The 18,618-nt window shown below is 37.4% G+C and overlaps 1 protein-coding gene across 2 annotated transcripts; it reads left to right on the forward strand.

Annotated features, from left to right (window-relative positions):
• Nucleotides 1-10,411: 10,411 nt before the first annotated feature.
• LOC109378411 (cadherin-like and PC-esterase domain-containing protein 1) lies at nt 10,412-17,926 on the forward strand. Of its 2 annotated transcripts, XM_019634808.1 has the most exons (3): nt 10,412-10,550; nt 12,289-12,457; nt 17,888-17,926. In XM_019634808.1, exons 1-3 carry the CDS (start codon nt 10,429-10,431, stop codon nt 17,909-17,911), a joined length of 315 nt encoding a protein of 104 aa, XP_019490353.1. In that variant the 5' UTR covers nt 10,412-10,428; the 3' UTR covers nt 17,912-17,926. The 2 variants fall into 2 exon arrangements, with proteins under 2 accessions (XP_019490353.1, XP_019490352.1); XM_019634807.1 differs by lacking the exon at nt 17,888-17,926 and having other exon boundaries at nt 12,289-12,543.
• The last annotated feature ends 692 nt before the right edge of the window (nt 17,927-18,618 follow it).

Raw genomic sequence — 18,618 nt, forward strand, 5'->3', positions numbered from 1 at the left:
ACACAATAATTTGGACTTTTAGGTCCCAAACAAAGCTGGATGGTGGTTTTAATGTTAACATATTTGGAATGAAAATGCATGTGAAATTTAAAGAAATTTTACTGGGGTAAAATCCTCTGACACCCACATCATTTAAATGAAGAAAAGTTCCTATAAGTCTTTGGGGGAAAAGATACCTGAAATAGACCCTACCCGTCAGAGAATAATCATTTGACTTTAATATGTAAATTTTAATATCTAATGGCCTAAATTCCACCTGGAGAAGAAGAGACAGATTAACTTCAGGGTTTAAAATCCAAGAATCGGAAAAAAATTTTTTCAAAATTTTAATCTAGTGAACATCTTTAAAGACCAACAATTATTTAGCACTTCAGATATGAAGGTCCCTCCTGCTTTGGCTCAGTTCTTTGGTTAATTATTTAGACATTTACAGGATATAAAATAGGCCACATGTACCTGACTAGTGATTGCTAAGATTGAAAATTGAGACTGCATTTCAGAAACTCTTGTCAGATTCTGCCTGTCTTCCGACTTCACCCTTGGTGTCCTCATCTATTAGGAGTGGACTCTTGTATTATAATACCACTCAGCCAAACCTGACCTCCACAGATTCCAATCATATTGCTGGTGAATTGGAGAGAAAGAATGAGAGGACAAAATGGTTTTGTAGAGATACGCTTGCTCAGTGCCATCATGAAAACTCTCTTCTGACGTAGTGCCACATTCCTGACCTATTTCTGGTATTTGGATCTCTGTCATTAGATTTCATTTTGGCAATTGGCTCTAGTCTCTGCATGTCCTATATTTTTGTCTCACTCTCTGAGTCAGATATTATGAAAATCTTGGTGTTTTTAATATGTACTTGGTTCATATGTAATACATTTACTTGTAAATAATATCAATGCAGAGAAGCAAATTGACAGCAATACCATGTGTACTTTATTATACCAAAAAAAATAAGGTAAAAATTGCAGATTGTGTTGGTTTATGAAGTTGCCATTACAGGAGAAATAGATTAATGCATGGTTTTATTTAAAATAGGGGCAATGGTCCTCAATATTTGTGTCTTACATGTAAATTAATATTGACTTTAATATGCTTAAAAAGAATTTGGAATCACTGTTAGAGTTCTAACTCATTAATTATTCCAATGTAAATTAAATCAGTAATATTTCATGGTTTACTCCAGAAAATGTTCCTGAGAAAGAAGTTTAACATTAATAAAGAGATTAACTTATTTTCATGGTGGGTGGGCTGAGACAGCTATTCCATTATATTATTGCACTCTGTGTTAATATTTGATAGAGACTGTATTTCAAGTTGTTATTAATGATGCTCATTAATTTATACTGAATTTTTCATCTTTGTTTTTTCTGAAGTGGTCAGCATTTTCTTTTTTTTTTCTTTCTTTTCTTCTGGAAAATTCATGCAGAAAAACATCAAAGCAAAATTAAGCTGCCATAAAGTAATAAAACTAGCTTTCATACTGTTTGGCCATTGCAGTGAAATCATAGGAGTAAGTACATGAAGTAGTAGTTTAGACATAACTTTTATTACCAAGAAAAATGAGCAGAATTCAAAGCTTTTATGTTGTCATGGTCAAAACACAGAGCAGTCTATGAGGAAAATCATTTGTGTAGAATTGTATGACTTTGACACTTCCACTGAAAAAGAACAGAAAGGAGAGCATTTGTGGTTTGCATTACTGAGTTCTCAATAAGCATTTGACTGATTGATTGGTCAGTTGGTGGAAACTTTATACAATGACTACCCACTTAAGGAACATTTCTATGTCACTGATCTGGTCATTTTTATGTATCCAATTGTGTCACCATTTACATCAGGACAAGGACTGCATTCATTTCCTAGAACTCAAAGTGGAAGTTACTCTTTTCTTCTCAAAAACACTTTATTGAAGTGCTATGCTATCTGTATTTGTGGTTTGATGCACCCTTATATGGTAGCAGCATATGAAAGCTATTCGGAAAACATTGATAGTAAACTATTGGAGTCAAAGCCACATACAACAAGTAGGTAATTGTATAATAATGTCAGATCTCAAGGAAGGAATTTTGAGTTCCCTGGTAGAAATCTAGAACTACGTCCTAATAATGCATTTAAGCATTTGGTATATCCATTTCCTCAAAGATACTCTTTGGCCAATGCCACTTGTGTGAAATGAAAGTAAAATTTTATTAAGGAATTGATGTGTTTGGAGGACATAGATCCAAATGATGTCATTTACGTTCAAGTGTAGGTCTGACATAGTCCAAGAAGTTTCGTCTGTGTGTCATAAATCTGTTGACTAAGAGCTACTTCTGTGTAAATTTGTGTTGGTTGTTTGCAAAGAAGTCTTTCCTTGAACAAAACAGAGAGGAATAGACTTAAATATTGCAGTAACTGGATCAGTCCCAGCCTTACTCCACCCATAGACTTAGCTTTAATACACAGCTCCTTTAAATTAGCAAAACAGAACAGGAAAAGAACTGCTCTGCTGCTGTTAAATGCTAAACTTTAGGAAAGTCACTAAAACCAGAACATGTGTTTATAGGCTACTTACAGCAAAAACGCTATGCTTTATTTTGGTCTACACAAGATTTGTGCATCTCCCACGTACTTTCTGCTTTGTTCTTGAGAGGCTAATGGGAGATGTCAGATGTTTAAGAATCACATAAAGGATTTAATAGATTAGTCTTCATTTAATAGTCAGCAGTGGTAAGAACCCCTTAGTGCTGGAAAAATCCAAAAGGAGTTAACGTTTCAGTTTCATTTTGCAGTTTCTAATGTTATAAACAGGTTTTCTAGGTTATAGAAAAGGATTACACTAAACTACTACTAGTAGTTGCTATTTAACTCTTTTTTTGAGTGTTTAATATATGTCAAGTTCTGTGTTTAGCACTTTAAAGGAAGTTTTATATTTAGTTCTGTCAGAATCCACATGAAGAAGGTTCTTCTTATTACTGTTATTATTTTCATTTTCTCGATAAAATATACTGAACTTAAGGGATTAGTTCATGGTCACACCTGTAAATAGAAGTCCACTAATACACAGGGTTTAGGATTTTAAAAAAGTGTTATTTGGAACATTATTTGTAAAATATTTTTGAAAAAAATGGATAGCAACTGTATATTACAATGTGCCAGACAAATTAAAACTGTGTCTACTGGGTCTTTATTGGTTTCACACATGTCTCCTCAGGCCCCAGTCCAGTTTGCTTGGTAAAGCAAATGACACCTGAGTCCCAAACCCCTCCCTTCCAAGCCTTCCTGTTGGCTGGCTGCTAGTGACCTTCTCCACCATGCTGGAAGCAGCTCTGCTGATGCTGGGACTCTTGGCCTTAGATAGTTCATCTCAGGTGTCCATCCCTGCCCTCACTGGACCTGCCTCAGTGTTGTTGCTGAGCATATCATGCTGCTCTAACAAGCACCACAGTGAAGTGCAGAGAGGAAACCAGTCCTTGCCCATGTTACACTCATTTCCTAGGCTGTGAACAAAATGGTTACGCCGTACAATTCTAGTAAAACTGCTCAGCACTGGGCTTACTCTTTCTTTCCTTTTCACCTCCCCCTTCTCTCTGATCTGTAGTTATTTGGGTAAGAGGAAATTGGAGTTCACTTATTAAGTTGATTGAGCTCCTATAAGTTCCAGCCTGTGCTTGGCACTAGATTTGCAACGGAGGAAAAAACCCCAGAACCCTGACCTCAGAGAGCCTCCAGTCTATGAACTGAGATTACCTTTTGATGCACTGAGAATGATCCCTCTCTCTTAACTGCCAGTGAGTGATAAGTTTGTGAACTTGACTCTACTTTAGGTGTGTTTTCCTCCCCCTTTTGCACACTACTCAAGACATGAAAAGATGGTTGATATTCCCCACATACTTTGTCATGGGGTGGGAGCTTAAAGAGGGTCCAGCCAGTCTCCCCCACGAGGTTTATTGAGCCCCACACAAATAAAACAGCAGAGCACTCGTGATGGCTGGAACATACCTGAATTCACAGAGGAACCACGTTTTAGCCCTGGCCCTTGGACCTTGGCCACTGATCTTCTCTGTTAGGTCATACATAACATATATTAAAAATTACAACATGACTTTTCACCTAGGATTGTAATTTTAGAATCGTAACATCTAGAATTATAAAAGGCCTTAAAAAGTACCTAGTTATTTATTCAGAGAATATTTGTTTATTTGTCCTTGCTGCTCTGCTTTTTTCATCAAAAATTTATCACAACATGTTGGCTCATGTGACTCTGGAGGCTGAAAAGTCCCACGATCTGTCTTCTGCAAGCTGGAGACACAGGAAAGCCAGAAGGCGCCAGGGCCAGAGAGCCAATAATGTAATAGATTCCAGTCCAGTCGGAAGGCCTGGGAACTGAGAACACTGCTGGGAGAAGATGAGACTCTCCACTCAACCAATGAGGCAGAGAGCAAACTTAAACATCCTTCACCTTTTTTTTCTTTTCAGGCTCTCAAGGAATTGCTTGATACCCACTCATACTGGAAAGAGCTGTCTGCTTTCCTCAGCCCACCAATTCAAATGTTAATGTCTCCCAGAAACACCATCACAGACATACCCAGAAATAATGCTTAACCAGCTATTTGGATATCCCTTGGTCCAGTCAAGTTCACAAAAATAATTAGCCATCACACCCTTTTGTCAATTCCTATCTGCAGACTTTCTAGCCACTGAATCCTTCTTTCACAAGTAGCATGTTTATTCACTTTCTTGCTTCCCTCCAATAGTTCCATGGTGTAATAAGGGGAACTTTATGAAATTTATATTTGATCAATATTCAGCCATCTTTGACCTAACAAAAAGCAATTTCCTGTGGTTCAGCTGAAGCCATCCCCTGCTGCTGCGAATGCTCTTATTTGAGATTAAAGCTGATATTATTTCTCTGTCACTCACTCTATATGTGTACACACACACACACACACACACACACACACACACACACACACACNGAAAAAAAAAAATTTATTGCGAGGTTGACCTGCAAGGAGACAAGAGGCAGAGCCCCAATCTGTCTCCCATACCCAGGGTTCGGAGGGAGATTTAAAGGGTTAAGGAGAACAGGCTGGGAGGCGGAAGTGCTGGGGGGTGGGTTCCAATGAGAGGGTTTTGGCACTTGGCCATTTATGGTTAGATAGAGTAAAGGGCATTGGCGCCGAATCTTCCTGGACAATGAACCCTACGCTTCCGAAAAAGTTCTGGCGTTCAGGCTCCGGTCATGCCCCAGCCCTTTGGTTCCGTGAAGGGGGTGAAACTGGTTCTGGGTGGTGTTGGTCAAAATTCTCTCCTCTGCACATGCGTCAGCTGTATGACTTGCAGTTTTGTTCCGCTGTCTCTGAAAAACAGCTCAGTATCTTGTTAGAGACAGGGTAATGCCAGTTGGAGCTGCTTCCTCAATTGCACACATACACACGTATACTGTAATTGTTTCTCCAGGACACGTGGCTCGTAAGGAGGAGTCCAGGGCCAAATGCATATTTTCCAAGGATAGGGTTTGTGCTGCATATTTTCTGTTTGCCCCTCACATTCACTCTGGTCTCTTCTCCAGGAAATGCTCTTACACAGACTGCACTGTCAGGGCTCCCATGTCCCTGACTTCTGGTAGGCGATCAGAGATTTGGAGAACTTTGGGATATTTATTCCCTGTGCTTCTCTCCCTGTGGCCGTAGCTTCTTTTGCGGGTCTCTGTCACAGATGGGCCCCGCCTGGGCTAGGGGTGGTAAGAGCTTCCTTCTGGTCAGACGTGGAGAGCCTTATTACCTATTGTCGTTTTTTCCTTAACGCTAACCTTGTGTGTGTTTGTTAACAGTCCCTTCTTTAATATTCTCTTGATTAATAGTCTCTTCAGTTACCTCTTTGACTGTCATCCATCCATTTTCTCCCAGGACCCCTGACAAAGAGTTATTTCCTGGCTATGACTTCAGCTTGTGCATATATTAATTTATATTTGCTATGCATATAAATTCTGAGGATATATTTGCATAGGTTTGATGCCTGAAGTCTAAGGACTAAGACTTGTAAATGTTCTCAGGCAGGAAGAACAATCAATGCATCCACAAATGGTATTTATACTTCTAATCTCAAAACTAATTGCTGGGACTGCTGAGTGGCTCGTTGGTTAAGAGTTGGCTTGAGACGTGAGTTCTGAGCAGCAGGGCCGCAGGTTTGGATCCCACATGGGCCAGTGAGACTGCGCCCTCTACAGCTAAGATGGTGAACAACAGCTCGACCTGAAGCTGGGCTGCCGTGAGTCACCAGCGGTGGCGTAGGCTGCAGCAGGGCTGGCTGGCAGCAGGCATGTGCTTTCGTCAGCTGCCGTGAGCCGCCATGAGAGGCCGTCCAGTGGCCAGCGAGCAACTGCCTTACCTGGGAAGAGCGCAATGATAATACCAACATGGGCCAGTGAAGCGACGTCCTCCACAACTAGACTGAAGAACAAAAGGACAGCAACTTGTCTGTTCCCCTTCCCCGATTCCTGAACCCTGTTTCCTCCCCCAATTCCCCAATAAAATCTTTTAAAAAAAAACTAATTGGTAATTATTAACTTACACCTTTTAGCTTCACTGGACATTTTAAAATAAGAAAATATTGGCTACATTTAGCTTTCTAATATAAATAGACAATATTCAAACATTTGTGAAATATAGTTACATTTTCACTATTTTCTGTTAATTATTAACTATGGGGCAAAATATTAAATCCAATACAATGCAAATTTGGCAGCTAATCTTTACTAGTACAAGTGTTTTTCAGTGTTTAGTCTTTGCCTATGATGTATATAGTTATATGCCACATGGAAGGGAAAAAAATAAATGGCCAATAAATATTTTAATTTATTGGAATGCCATTTTTGTTCTAACTGCCTGTTGGCTTAACCCCCCTAAAACTAGTTTATTGCTAGAACAAAAAACATTTACTTAGCACTTGTTATGTATCAGCATTGTGTTTAATGATGTGGGATAATCAGAAAATTCATGGGGAATCACATTATGGATTCTAGAAGACTCCTTGACAATGTCACATGCTCATTAAGCATCAGTTGGTAAGAATCAAAATGAAAACCCAGGTCTCATGGCTCTGGTTTAGACTTCCCTTCCATAAAACTGCCCCACAGCAGGTCCTCAGCACCTGGCCAACCAGCCATTAGAAGGCTGAGAAAAACAGACTTCATAGATCCCGAAAAAATTGTTCATATTTACTCTGGTAAGTGGTAACATTGCAGGCTTCAGAGCTCTTTAAAATAAGTTAGGAATAGTCAATAAGTAAAAGTTCATATAATATTTTACATTTGTATCTGCTACCCATTCAGTCCTCATAGTGTGGGGTAGTAAAGCCCTAAAGATGCATGCTAGACCCTCCATATTCAATTACTTTCTGAAAATAAATATATGTTAAAGAGTTACAAGGCATATGAAGAAGTTGTATCATAGAACCTCAATCCCAATTCCTTCCAAAAACAAAACCTAGTTTTGGCATTGTTTGTAGCAGGTTCCTAGGCTCTTGCGTGTGTGTTTGGGGGTGAGGGTGGGGGCGGGTGTCAAGGGAGGAGGGGGATGGAGTTTTAAAACAGTGGATTGGACTGGTCCATTGAGAGATCCCTTGATAGATATGCCAAATGAAAGCTATAAGGAGGGGTGACTATTGACAAATCTTTGACTCAGTTAAATAAGAGCCTAGCGTACTTAAAGTTTCCATGATTATTTATAAAACTTCATAAAATGCAGTTGCAGCTTTTTTTAAAGGTATTAATGGAGTTTATTTTTAATTTTTGGCTGTAATCAAGGGAAATGGGAATGATTTTAGATGTTAGGGGACATGTAATTACCAAGTTTTTGTTTGTTTAGTCATTAAAAGTAACCTATAAACCTGTAATAATATAATGAAAAGTCTATCTCACAAAGAGTAAAAATTACTTTCATCAATAATCAGTATCATTGCTCAAACACAGTCTCAGGGGCTGATGTGGAAATCTGGCATAGTCTTTGCAATTCCTATATTGGATTCCTTCAACTATTATACATGGCATAGGCTCCTGCACCTGAGCTAAACCAAAAAAGTGACATAAAATTGTTTACTCTTTTGACATATTTGCTGACTACTTCCTCAAAACCATTGAGTTACTACCTTGGTGAAACACTTAATATGTCTCATTTCTTCAAGGTCAGCTCTGTCTGGGCTTCAAATCGGTGCTTTGCTTCCTGGCAGCAAAAATAAAGGGAAATCAGAGTAAACTACACTGTTCTCATATTATACAAGGGAAGGCTACAAATTAGCTCTTCAGGAGACACAAAATTTTTCCTAATAATAAATTCTGAAAAATGTTGAGTGAAAAAAAAAAAAGAACACGTATTTCCTTCCTGCAAATGTAATGTACAAAAATAAGTCTAGTGAAAACAAAAAAGAATGCTTATTTTCTTACTGTAAATGTAAAGGATTATATAAACATTTCAACACTTTTTAAGTCGTGATTCTTAAGAAAAGAAATTACCTTCAGGACTCTTCATTTGTCACTTCCAGAAACAAACAGTTTGACTATTTCTTTTATTAAGATGTATTAGAACATCATTAATAAAGAAGCCTTACAAATAGGCTATCATTTTTGAGAAAGATCACACTGTGTTAAATAATGAGATATGGGAATACATTGAACAGCTTGACTTCTGCTGACTTTTACTTAAGAGTGTGAAATGTTTTAAATTAGACTATGTTAGTATTGATAAAATGTGCTTGGGGGGAAATAATTTAAAGGCTTTGTTCCATTTTGAGAGCTAGATAAACTGTATAATTTAAAAATAAAGCACTGTGATGGCAGTAAGGAAACAACTCTCATATGCTGTTGGAGGTAGTGGAAATTGGGGCAAACTTTTTAAAAGCCAATTCAGTAATGCCTATCAAGCTTACGATGTATTTACCCATTGACCTGTCAGTTATGCATACAGATTAGAATTCTCACTAGATAAACTTGTAAAAGTAGCCCAAAAAAGGGTGGAAGAGCATACATTGCAGTGTTTCTAAAATAGCAAAAAATAGAGTAACAATAAGGGAATGGTTAAATTAAATGTGTATTTACTTAATGAAATGCTCTAAGCCAATAAGAAGTATAAGGTAATTCTGTATGTGCTGCTATGGAAAGGACCCCAGGCAGGATGGATTACTAGGTAAATAAGCCAGATATAGAACATTATAATGCCTCTTTTGGATAACTTAAAAAGCAGAAATACAGATGCTCCTTGACTTAGGATGGGGTTACTTCCTGATAAACCCATTGTAAGTTGAAAATATCCTAAGTTGAAAATACATTTAATACATCTAACCTACTGAACATCATAGCTTAGCCTACCCCCACCTTAAACATGCTCAGAACAATACATTAGCCTACAGTTGGCCAAAATCATCCAACAAGATGAATACACTGTAGAGCATCAGTTGCTTTGTTACCTTCGTGATCACGTGGCCAATTGGGAGCTATAGCTAGCTGCCACTGCCCCGCATTGGCAAGGGAATATCTACTGCATGTCAAAATTCAAAATTCGAAGTATAGTTTCTACTGAATGCGTATTGTTTTTGCACCATTGTAAAGTAAAACCAAATCGTAAGTCAAGCCATTGGAAGTTGAGGACCATCTGTATCTACATATATAGGTTATGTAGATATATTGATATTTATATCAATTTATATATTGAAGAATCATATGCATCTTACCGTTTGTCTGCTTATCTGGATTTTGAAAGTGAATACATAAACTTTGGTTTTGGAATTGCCAGATGCTTTTTCTTTTCATTTGACAGTTTTCTGAACAATTTGATTCATTTAACCATATACATACTTGTACATCTATTTTTTAAAAACCTCCATATAAATGCCTGAAGTACATCATTGTTCTTGGTCTTTACTTTTATATTTTTCCAAAACCCAATAATTAATATTTTATAAAATAATAAAGCAGTGTTGTTAGGTCATGAAACATGACAAACTCTAGCATGGAAAGGACTGTATTGTCAGGAAATCCACTGAAGTTGTTTGTGTAATATTCTCATCGCAAACAACCTTCGGTCCTGCAGCCCCTTTCTCATAGTAAGAAAGGTCTATCAGCTGTGTGGAGGATGCATCCGCTGGGTGCGGGACAGGTGGAGACATCAGAGCTACGTCCCCTTCTGAGCAAGGAAATTTGAAACCAGTTTTTACGATTATTTTCCTAGTCTGTGGTAGGAGAACATACCACACCACAAAGACCTCCCTAAGCGTGCACCCACACTTAATGGATCGAACTTTGAGTCAGAATGGGGAGAAAATTTGTTGTCTATTTCCCGTGGACCCTGTAGTTCAACACGGTGACTCTATGTTGGAAGCAATTCCAAAAGGAAACAATAGAATGACTGTCTTTTGCTCTTGTGAATCTTTTCAGAATTGCGACCTATGGTGAGCCCCTCAGTGTGTCTGGACCGGAGCACACAATTCCAGCAGAGTACTTTCGGTCACCTTTCAAAAACAACGAAGCCACATATGTGGAAGCCACGGGCCTGGAGACATGAACAGCTGTGAGCTCATAATTTTGAGTTGTTATATCCAGCAGGCATTTTAGGAGACAGCTCACAAGAGAAAAGCACTGAACAGATCTGAGGGTTTTGCAAGTTTGACTGATTAGATCTGTTACATAAATTCTCAGCTATCTTTTCTTAATAAAAAGTGTCATCATTGATTTTCTTCTAGGCTAATTCAAACCTCTCTTGCCATGGAATAAACATTTGGGTAAATAGCACTCTTATCTAGGAAGTTACATGAATGGAAATTGAATTTAAAACCTTGACGTTATGAAACTATAACATTTTAACTTCCATTTTATATTTAAATGACATTGCCTTAGTCTATGAGCATGGCTAAATGGCTTTGTTTTCTGGTTTTTTGTTTGTTTATTTGTTTATGGCTCTTGGGATCCTAGAAAGCAACTGCAAGGCACCACATTACCTCTAGGGAAATGACTTTGTAATATGGATAAGTTAAGAAATTTTAGTTACCTTATTCAAGACACAAGAGTTTTCCTCCTCTGATTTCATAATTATTAGGTAGTATTTTCACAGTTAATAGTATTTATTGAAGAATCCTAGGGCCAGCCGAGTGGCGTGCTGGTTAAGAGTTGGCTTGGGACACCAGCTCTGAGCAGCAGGGCCCGGTTCAGATCCCACATGAGGGCCAGTGATGCTGCGCCCTCTACAGCTAACATGGTGAACAACAGCTTGACCTGGAGCTGGACTGCTGTGAGCCACGGTGACAGCGTAGGCATCAGTGGGGTGTCAGTGGGCTGCCATAAGCTACTGTGAGCAGCCAGCAGCCAGTGTGAGTGGCCGTGAGTGGCCATCTAGTGGCCGGTGACCAATTTGCCTCACCCAGGAAGAGCGCAATGATAATACCAACATGGGCCAGTGAAGCGACGTCCTCCACAACTAGACTGAAGAATGAAGGACAGCAACTTGTCTGTTCCCCTCCCCCAATTCCCCAATAAAATCTTAAAAAAAAAAAGAATCCTTTACATCTTCTGTTTACATAGATTTCAGAAGTTGAAATACCACAATATTCTCATTGATCAAACTTAGACGTCTGAGTTATAAAAACATGGCACAGAAAAGCAAATAGTTATACATTTTGGTATCGTTTATGATTAAACTACGTTTTATCACAAAACATTAAACTAGCATTATTTTTCCTTTGTATTTTCCTAATATTTCATCCCTTAAATTTACTCCTCATTATTTCTCTTGAGGGTTATTGGTAGAATCAAACTATTGGGGAAAGTATTTTGGTATATTTTTGGTGACCTGTCCAATACTGAAAAACTTAATAACTTTTCTTGTCAAAGAAAAGATAGAGTAAAGGCAAGCAAAGGTAGAACCAGAAAATTCCAGGTGTTTCACTGTTCCCTAAACTGTAATTTGTATCATTTTTGTTATAATAGAACCATATGTGACTAGTTAAGTTTTTTGCCATTTAAACCTTATTTTATTATAGGTACTATTTTCCTACTTTTCTTTCTTTTGAAAAATACTTTAATTGAATCTGCCAGAGAAGAGAACTCTTATCAATTTGATCCCTTTTCTCTACACCTGTATATCTCCTGGTAGTGATGCTAGTAAGAAGTGAAAAATTTTAAGGAAACCCACACCCTGAAGGCCGGGGTCCAACCAAGGATAGACAAGTATACAAAGCTTTGAGGTAATTTACAAATTACATACATGCTCACCTTATATTATGGGGCATTTACTATGTTGTTTTATTTTTTAGGAATCAAACAACAGTCATTGCTCCACATGAAACTATCTTTAGAGCCGAAGACCTATCTGTGATTCTTAAAGCATATGTGTTGGTGACGTCCTTAACCCCTTTGCGTGCATTCATTCACTCAACTGGCACAGTTTGGAATCCACCAAAGAAAAAACGCTTCACTGTTAAGGTAAAATTTCCATCGAAGCTGTTATTTCACCCAAAGTACATTGAAGATAAGTGAAGTGAATGGGGCTGCCATTTTCCAACCTTTGTGATTATCAAATTCCATTGAACAAAAATTGCATCATTTTCTTGCTGCAAGCAGAGATTTTCATTTAATAGGTGTAGGTTCAAAAATGGACTGGAAATAACTTAATTCACAAGGGATCACAAAGGCGACATCTTTTTTTCTCAATTCATCATTTTAGTTCAATTATTTGACCCATTACAAAGCTAGTTCTCAGCTGTGTTCTGTTTCCCTTGATTTTCCCGCTTTCAAGAAAAATACAGTCAAGGCAACAAATGAAAATATAATAATTTTACCTTTATGGTTCTGCTTCATTCTTAGTAAACAAAATGGCTATTTCATTACAACAGTAAAATATTGAATATTGGCTGAGTGAAAGCACTCATATATGGTATATAGTACTAAACCCTGACATAAAGGATGATGAGAAAGTTTTCAGGGAAGAACTTAATACAATAATAACACCAGGAAGTTTAGTGATCAAAGATAATTCAGGTTAACTCAGTTAAAAATAAGGTCTAGCGACAAAGTATTTGATAAATTTTAAGGAGTTTCCGATTCTACAGAAATACGCACAATTGTTTAGAGGACAAATGAGAGGTGATTTCTCTGGTCACAATTTTATCCCCTAAACTCTTAGGAAGAAGAGGCTTGGGAGGAGGCACTTTCCTCCATTATAATCCATCAAACTTGGGGTTTAAGAAAGAATAGCGTGGAGGAATGAATGCCAAATGTGACCTAGGTAGGATGACTTTACATCCCTAAGAGGAAAGGGGCAGGCAATGATTGTCCTGGGGGGTCATGGGGAGAGGCAGAAGGAAAACAAAGCCGTTTTCCTCAGCTTGTCCTTAAAGAAGCCTCCAGCAACCACCCTTCCCAAACCCCAGCCATCCCTGTTCATGGCCACCACTGGCCACACCTGTTCAAAACAGCTTTCAGAATCCCATGTTCTTCTGTGAAATTCATGCATCGATGTCATTTCCAATGAACCCATGCTTGTTCATTCACCATCTTGATAGGAGACTGAAGCTTCTAGATAGATATTCCAAGTAGTTTTTTAAAGTTTTTTTTTTCTTTTCCTTTTAAACACCACTTCCCCCAACCACAGTAGAAATGACTGGTAGAAATGATACGCATTTTTGTGATAGATTTTATGTATGTCCAAAAGTTGTCATAAGAAAAAAAGGTCTTTGAGAGTTGATTTTCTTTATGTTTCCATGCTTTATCCACTATTTTGTTTCCTATTCGTATCTTTCCTGTGTGTGTGGGACAGATGCAAGCTGCAGTTGTACTTAGTACAGTTGAGGCAAGCAGGCGGCTCTTGGCATTTTCATCCTCTCCTTAGATTTGTTTTCTCAAGATATTGTCTGATGATTCTGGACAGTACCGTTACCTGCTCTCAGAAGGAGGCAGTGCACCTTCCTGGGTTAAATGTGTCAAAGAGGGATTGTTTCCTTCCAAGGTCAGAGTTACACTTGATGCTGCAGATAGATTTCAGAAAGCCAGAGAATATTTATTTACCCTTCAACTGAACGACTTATTGCTTCAGCTGAAACACATTGGTGATACTTATCTGTTAAATCACCACCACCCTCCAAAACACTGCTTCCTCCTGCTAGTTTAAGATGTGAAAAAATGCCCAGAAGCACTTCTCAATTCAAATGTGGAAGATAGGACCAAAACCCACCTGAAAGACTAATCAAAGTTTTATGAAATAGTGTTCTTAAATTCCACAAAACATAATGTGCGTGTGTATGTGTACCATGTCCTGAGTTCAAAGGCTAATTATTTAGTTAAATCTGTAGTAATTTATGCACTGTGTAGTGAGGCCAACCGCTAATCTGATTACCAGTGGCCATTTATAGAATATTCTGGCAGCTAAAGGAGGTCTGAAAATAATCATAGATATAAGTATGAGCTCACTGATTTCCAGTTAGGTCTGCTGCTGAGATGCTTTATCTGCTAAAGCTTTGCAGAGAGTTGAAACATATCAAGAAAAGGAAATTTGAGAAATAATGGAAAGTAGAAGCTTAGTAAATTAAATATTTTTAAAATTTCTTTTTATACATTAAAATAATTTAAAATTTGTATTAGATATTTCCAAAGGATATCCAAATTTAAAAGGGGAATGGAGATGGAAAAAGAGAAAAAAAATTAACAGCAAATGCAGCATTTGCTTACTATATCTTTTGATCTAAATTTTTTAAAGATAGATACCCTTCACTCTTCATTTTTGTTCTTTACCCAAATGGTAGTAAACTATATACACTGACCTGTGTCTTGCTTTTATCACTTACAATATACCTTAGGAATTTTTTCATATTATTTTATCTTATATTCAATTTATTTAAACAAACAAAAAAATTTTTTACCCATTTTTCCCACCCCACCCCCCACCACCTGCCTCTGGAAACTACCAGTGTGTTTTCTGTCTATGAGCTTGTTTCTGTCTATCTATCTATCTATCATTTTTAGATGCCACATATAAGAGAAATATATGGTATTTGTCTTTCTCTGTCTTATTTCAATTAGCAAATGCCCTCGAGACCCATCATGTTTTTGCAAATAACAAGATTTCATTCTTTATTTTTAAAGGCTGAAAAATATTCTACTTTATATATGCTTATATATCACAATTTCTTTATCCATTCATCCATCGATGGACACTTCAGTTGTTTTCATATCTTGGCTATTATAAATAATGCTGCAATGAACATAGGGTGCATGTATCTTTTTGAGTTAGTGTTTTTTCAGATAACTACCTAAGAGTGTAATTCCTGGATCATATGGTAGTTCTATTTTTTATTTTTTGAGAACCCTCCATACTGTTTTCCATAATGGCTTCACCAATTTACATTCCCACTAACAGTGCACAGGGGTTCCCTTTTCTCTACATCCCCTCCAATCCTTGTTATTTCTTGTCCTTTTGTTCATAGCTATTCTAACAGGTGCAAAGTGGTATCTCATTGTGGTTTGATTTGCATTTCCCAATGATTAATGATGTAGAGCATCTATTTATGTATGATTTCATGCACAACCATTTTTGCTGCTAAGACAATGTCATTTTCTTGGTAAATATAATAAATCCAATTTTAAGTGATGTTTAATGCAAACATTTCTTCCCCGGAAAAGCTCTCAATTCAATTATAAAATACTCCAGTGATATCTACGAATTCAAGTGTAGAACTCTTCCACAACCTTTCTAACTATGACTTCCGGTCAAATTCATCCATGACTGCTGTTATACATGGGTAACATAGATTACCTGGAGGAAAAGTCATTAATTCAGATTAGGCTCTTAGAGAGAAAAGTCACAAGGTATGTCTTCATCTATCAAGAAGTTATCTGGCAGAGAGGAAACTCTCATATCTTAACTTCTTTATGATACCTGGAGGTTCTTTATACCTGTGATCATAGCTGACCGCTTTGATGAAAATGGATTACTGGAGTGACTTGTGACTTCTGGAAAAAAGATCTGTGAAAAGCTTGATTTTGTCTAGTTGAGACATACCTTAAATGAATTCATTGTTTGATAAGCCCTCCCACATTTAAAGATGTTTATTTGTTGACATTCAGTATTCAATAGTTATATGAAGATGATTCTTTGAATGTAATCAGCTCTCAGTAAATGTATTTTGGATTGAATTCATCTGAGGTCATTAAAAAATTTTAACTGTGTGAAGAAATTGCCCAAGTCTATTTAATTGCTAACTGTTCCAATTCAGCCTCTGTATTTTCCAGTGGTCTGCTAGTGGCTTTCCAGTAAATGCATTAGACAGACATCATAATCTGAATTTCTGGCCATGGCCACTTGGAGAGAAAGGGGAAAATGGGGGACATTACAGCCTTTTCTCAAGTTGGTATCTGTGAGAATCATCTCTAATGAGAACCCAAGTTAGAGCCAGCTCCCGCCTGGTCTGCGGCTCTGAATCACCAGCTCTCGGCCACCACTTATTGGCCATTGGGGAACCATTCTTGCATTCCCAGTGCCTGCAGCTCCCTCTCCCATCGATGTGATCAACAAATGCACAGAGAGTGAACCTTGGCAAAGTAGGGAACGTTATTTACAAGGACACTTTTTAAAGAACGCATCTATCTCTTATTCAGTTTTGGAAACATAACATAGTTGTAGGGAAGGGATGAAATTAGCCTCATTTGCCATCAGTATTGATGCAGTGCCTTTCATAATGTCGGGTGAGATAGCTCATACATTCCCCGGGGTAAAAATGTGTCATCCCTTCAAGGCAGGTATAACATTGCAGTATGGTTTTGCAACCTTAGGAAGCATTCTTCTCCTGATCTTCATTTTACATCTAAAACTGTAGACTATGGAACAGACCTTATAAAAGACTTTTTCCCTGAGCATCTGGCCCTTCTGCAGGCCCGGGAGATTTATGTCAGATGTAGAAAGAATGTGAATAAAAAGCCTGCTCCTGGGAGTTTGTAAAATAAGTTGATGTATTACTTAATCCACTCTTGCTTGGATTAAATTTAAAAATTGCATTAGGGTGTTCATATTAAAGTATGATTTTATATAAATAGAAATTATAGATAACCAGTATAAAATTAAATTAACATAGGACTAAAGCCAACTTACTACAAAAACCAAAATAATAATTGCAAAATAACACTTATCTAATCAGCCCACATTGGCATCAAATATTATTTCAGATATATGTTTGCTCTAGAAAAAAATTATTGTTTTGCAACTATACATTATTTTGAAGGGCTGTTGATGGCAACTTTGTCTCTTATTTTGAAAATTTTCATTTATTCATTCATTCATTCATTCATTCATTCCCAACCTTGTTCCAAAAAAGGTTTGTCAGGTAATTTTGTGCAGTCATTCATTCTTAATACTGAGCATCAATTATTATCCTAAATAAAAAAGTATTCATTAGTCATGGTGCTGTTTATTTGATCAAAAATCATCATTTAAAAACATGACCTTAAGCTTCAGAACAGCAGGCGATGTGTGTCTGTATCCTCAGAGCCTCGGAGAATGTTTGGCATATGGCAGGCAGAAGCAATGTTTACCAAAAAATAGCTGTCTATTGGTAACATTTTTATTAAACGTACCTAATTAATTGTAACATATTAGAATTTTTCATCTAGGAAAAATATGATTTAAGAGTAGGTTCTGCCACATAAGATAAATATGGTGAATGTACATATATTTTTGTCAATTCAAGCATCTCTCTTCTGAACTAATGTGGTGAATTGCTAAAAATATGCAAATATAATTAATTCATATGTATGTATTTTATATATATATGTGTATATATACATATATATAAAATGCATTACAGTGATAACATAAGGTAAAACTTAATCCTAATGAATAAATTTGATAATTATTATTTTCTTTAGAGCAAGAAAACTGATGGGATATAGCAATTATATATCCAGCAAAATGGAGGTTAGCTAGTATCCAGGGATTTCAGAAAGAGTGAAATCAGGAGAGGTGAGTAAATTCCTTCAGAATGTTGGAAAGACGGAAACGGGAATTCCTCAGTGATATTTTGGATTTTAGGATATGTGTTTCTCATTCCTTTGCTCCTCGCCCTTCACCCATCTTGTTCAAAGCGCTTCTCCCTGGCGCCATCTAATGGATAGCTGTGCAGGGACGAGACGAGGGCCCAGTTGAGGACTTGGCCAAAAAGCGTTGTTTCTCCAAACTGGAGCCTAGGAGTCAGTGGCCTGGGGACGTCATAGAAACTCTTACAAATTAGTCTGTGCAGGCTTTTCCTCTTTCTGCCGTTGCCCAGCACCGGAGTGTCTCTCTGATTTCTGTTACACTTCTCTGATAACAAGTTTATAAAATAAGCAAATGTTTAGAGTAAAAAATGACATGGAAAAGAAGTCTTGGTAAGATGGATATTTGGGTAATGGAACCATGAATCAAGGCAAAACTCCCCTCAGTCTCTCTGAATTTTTCCACTTCTGTGCAGACACTTGCAGAGTTATGATTTTAATTTTGCAAATCTTGATTCCTGGACTTTGACAACAAGGCTCACCTGAGTTTTCCATCCCTGTAGTGATGGTATGTTTTTTGAGGACAGGAAAATATGTTAGAGAAAAAAATCAGATACAGTCAGCAA

This window comes from Hipposideros armiger, unplaced genomic scaffold, assembly GCF_001890085.2.
Source record: "Hipposideros armiger isolate ML-2016 unplaced genomic scaffold, ASM189008v1 scaffold_1965, whole genome shotgun sequence".
Lineage (NCBI taxonomy): Eukaryota > Metazoa > Chordata > Mammalia > Chiroptera > Hipposideridae > Hipposideros > Hipposideros armiger.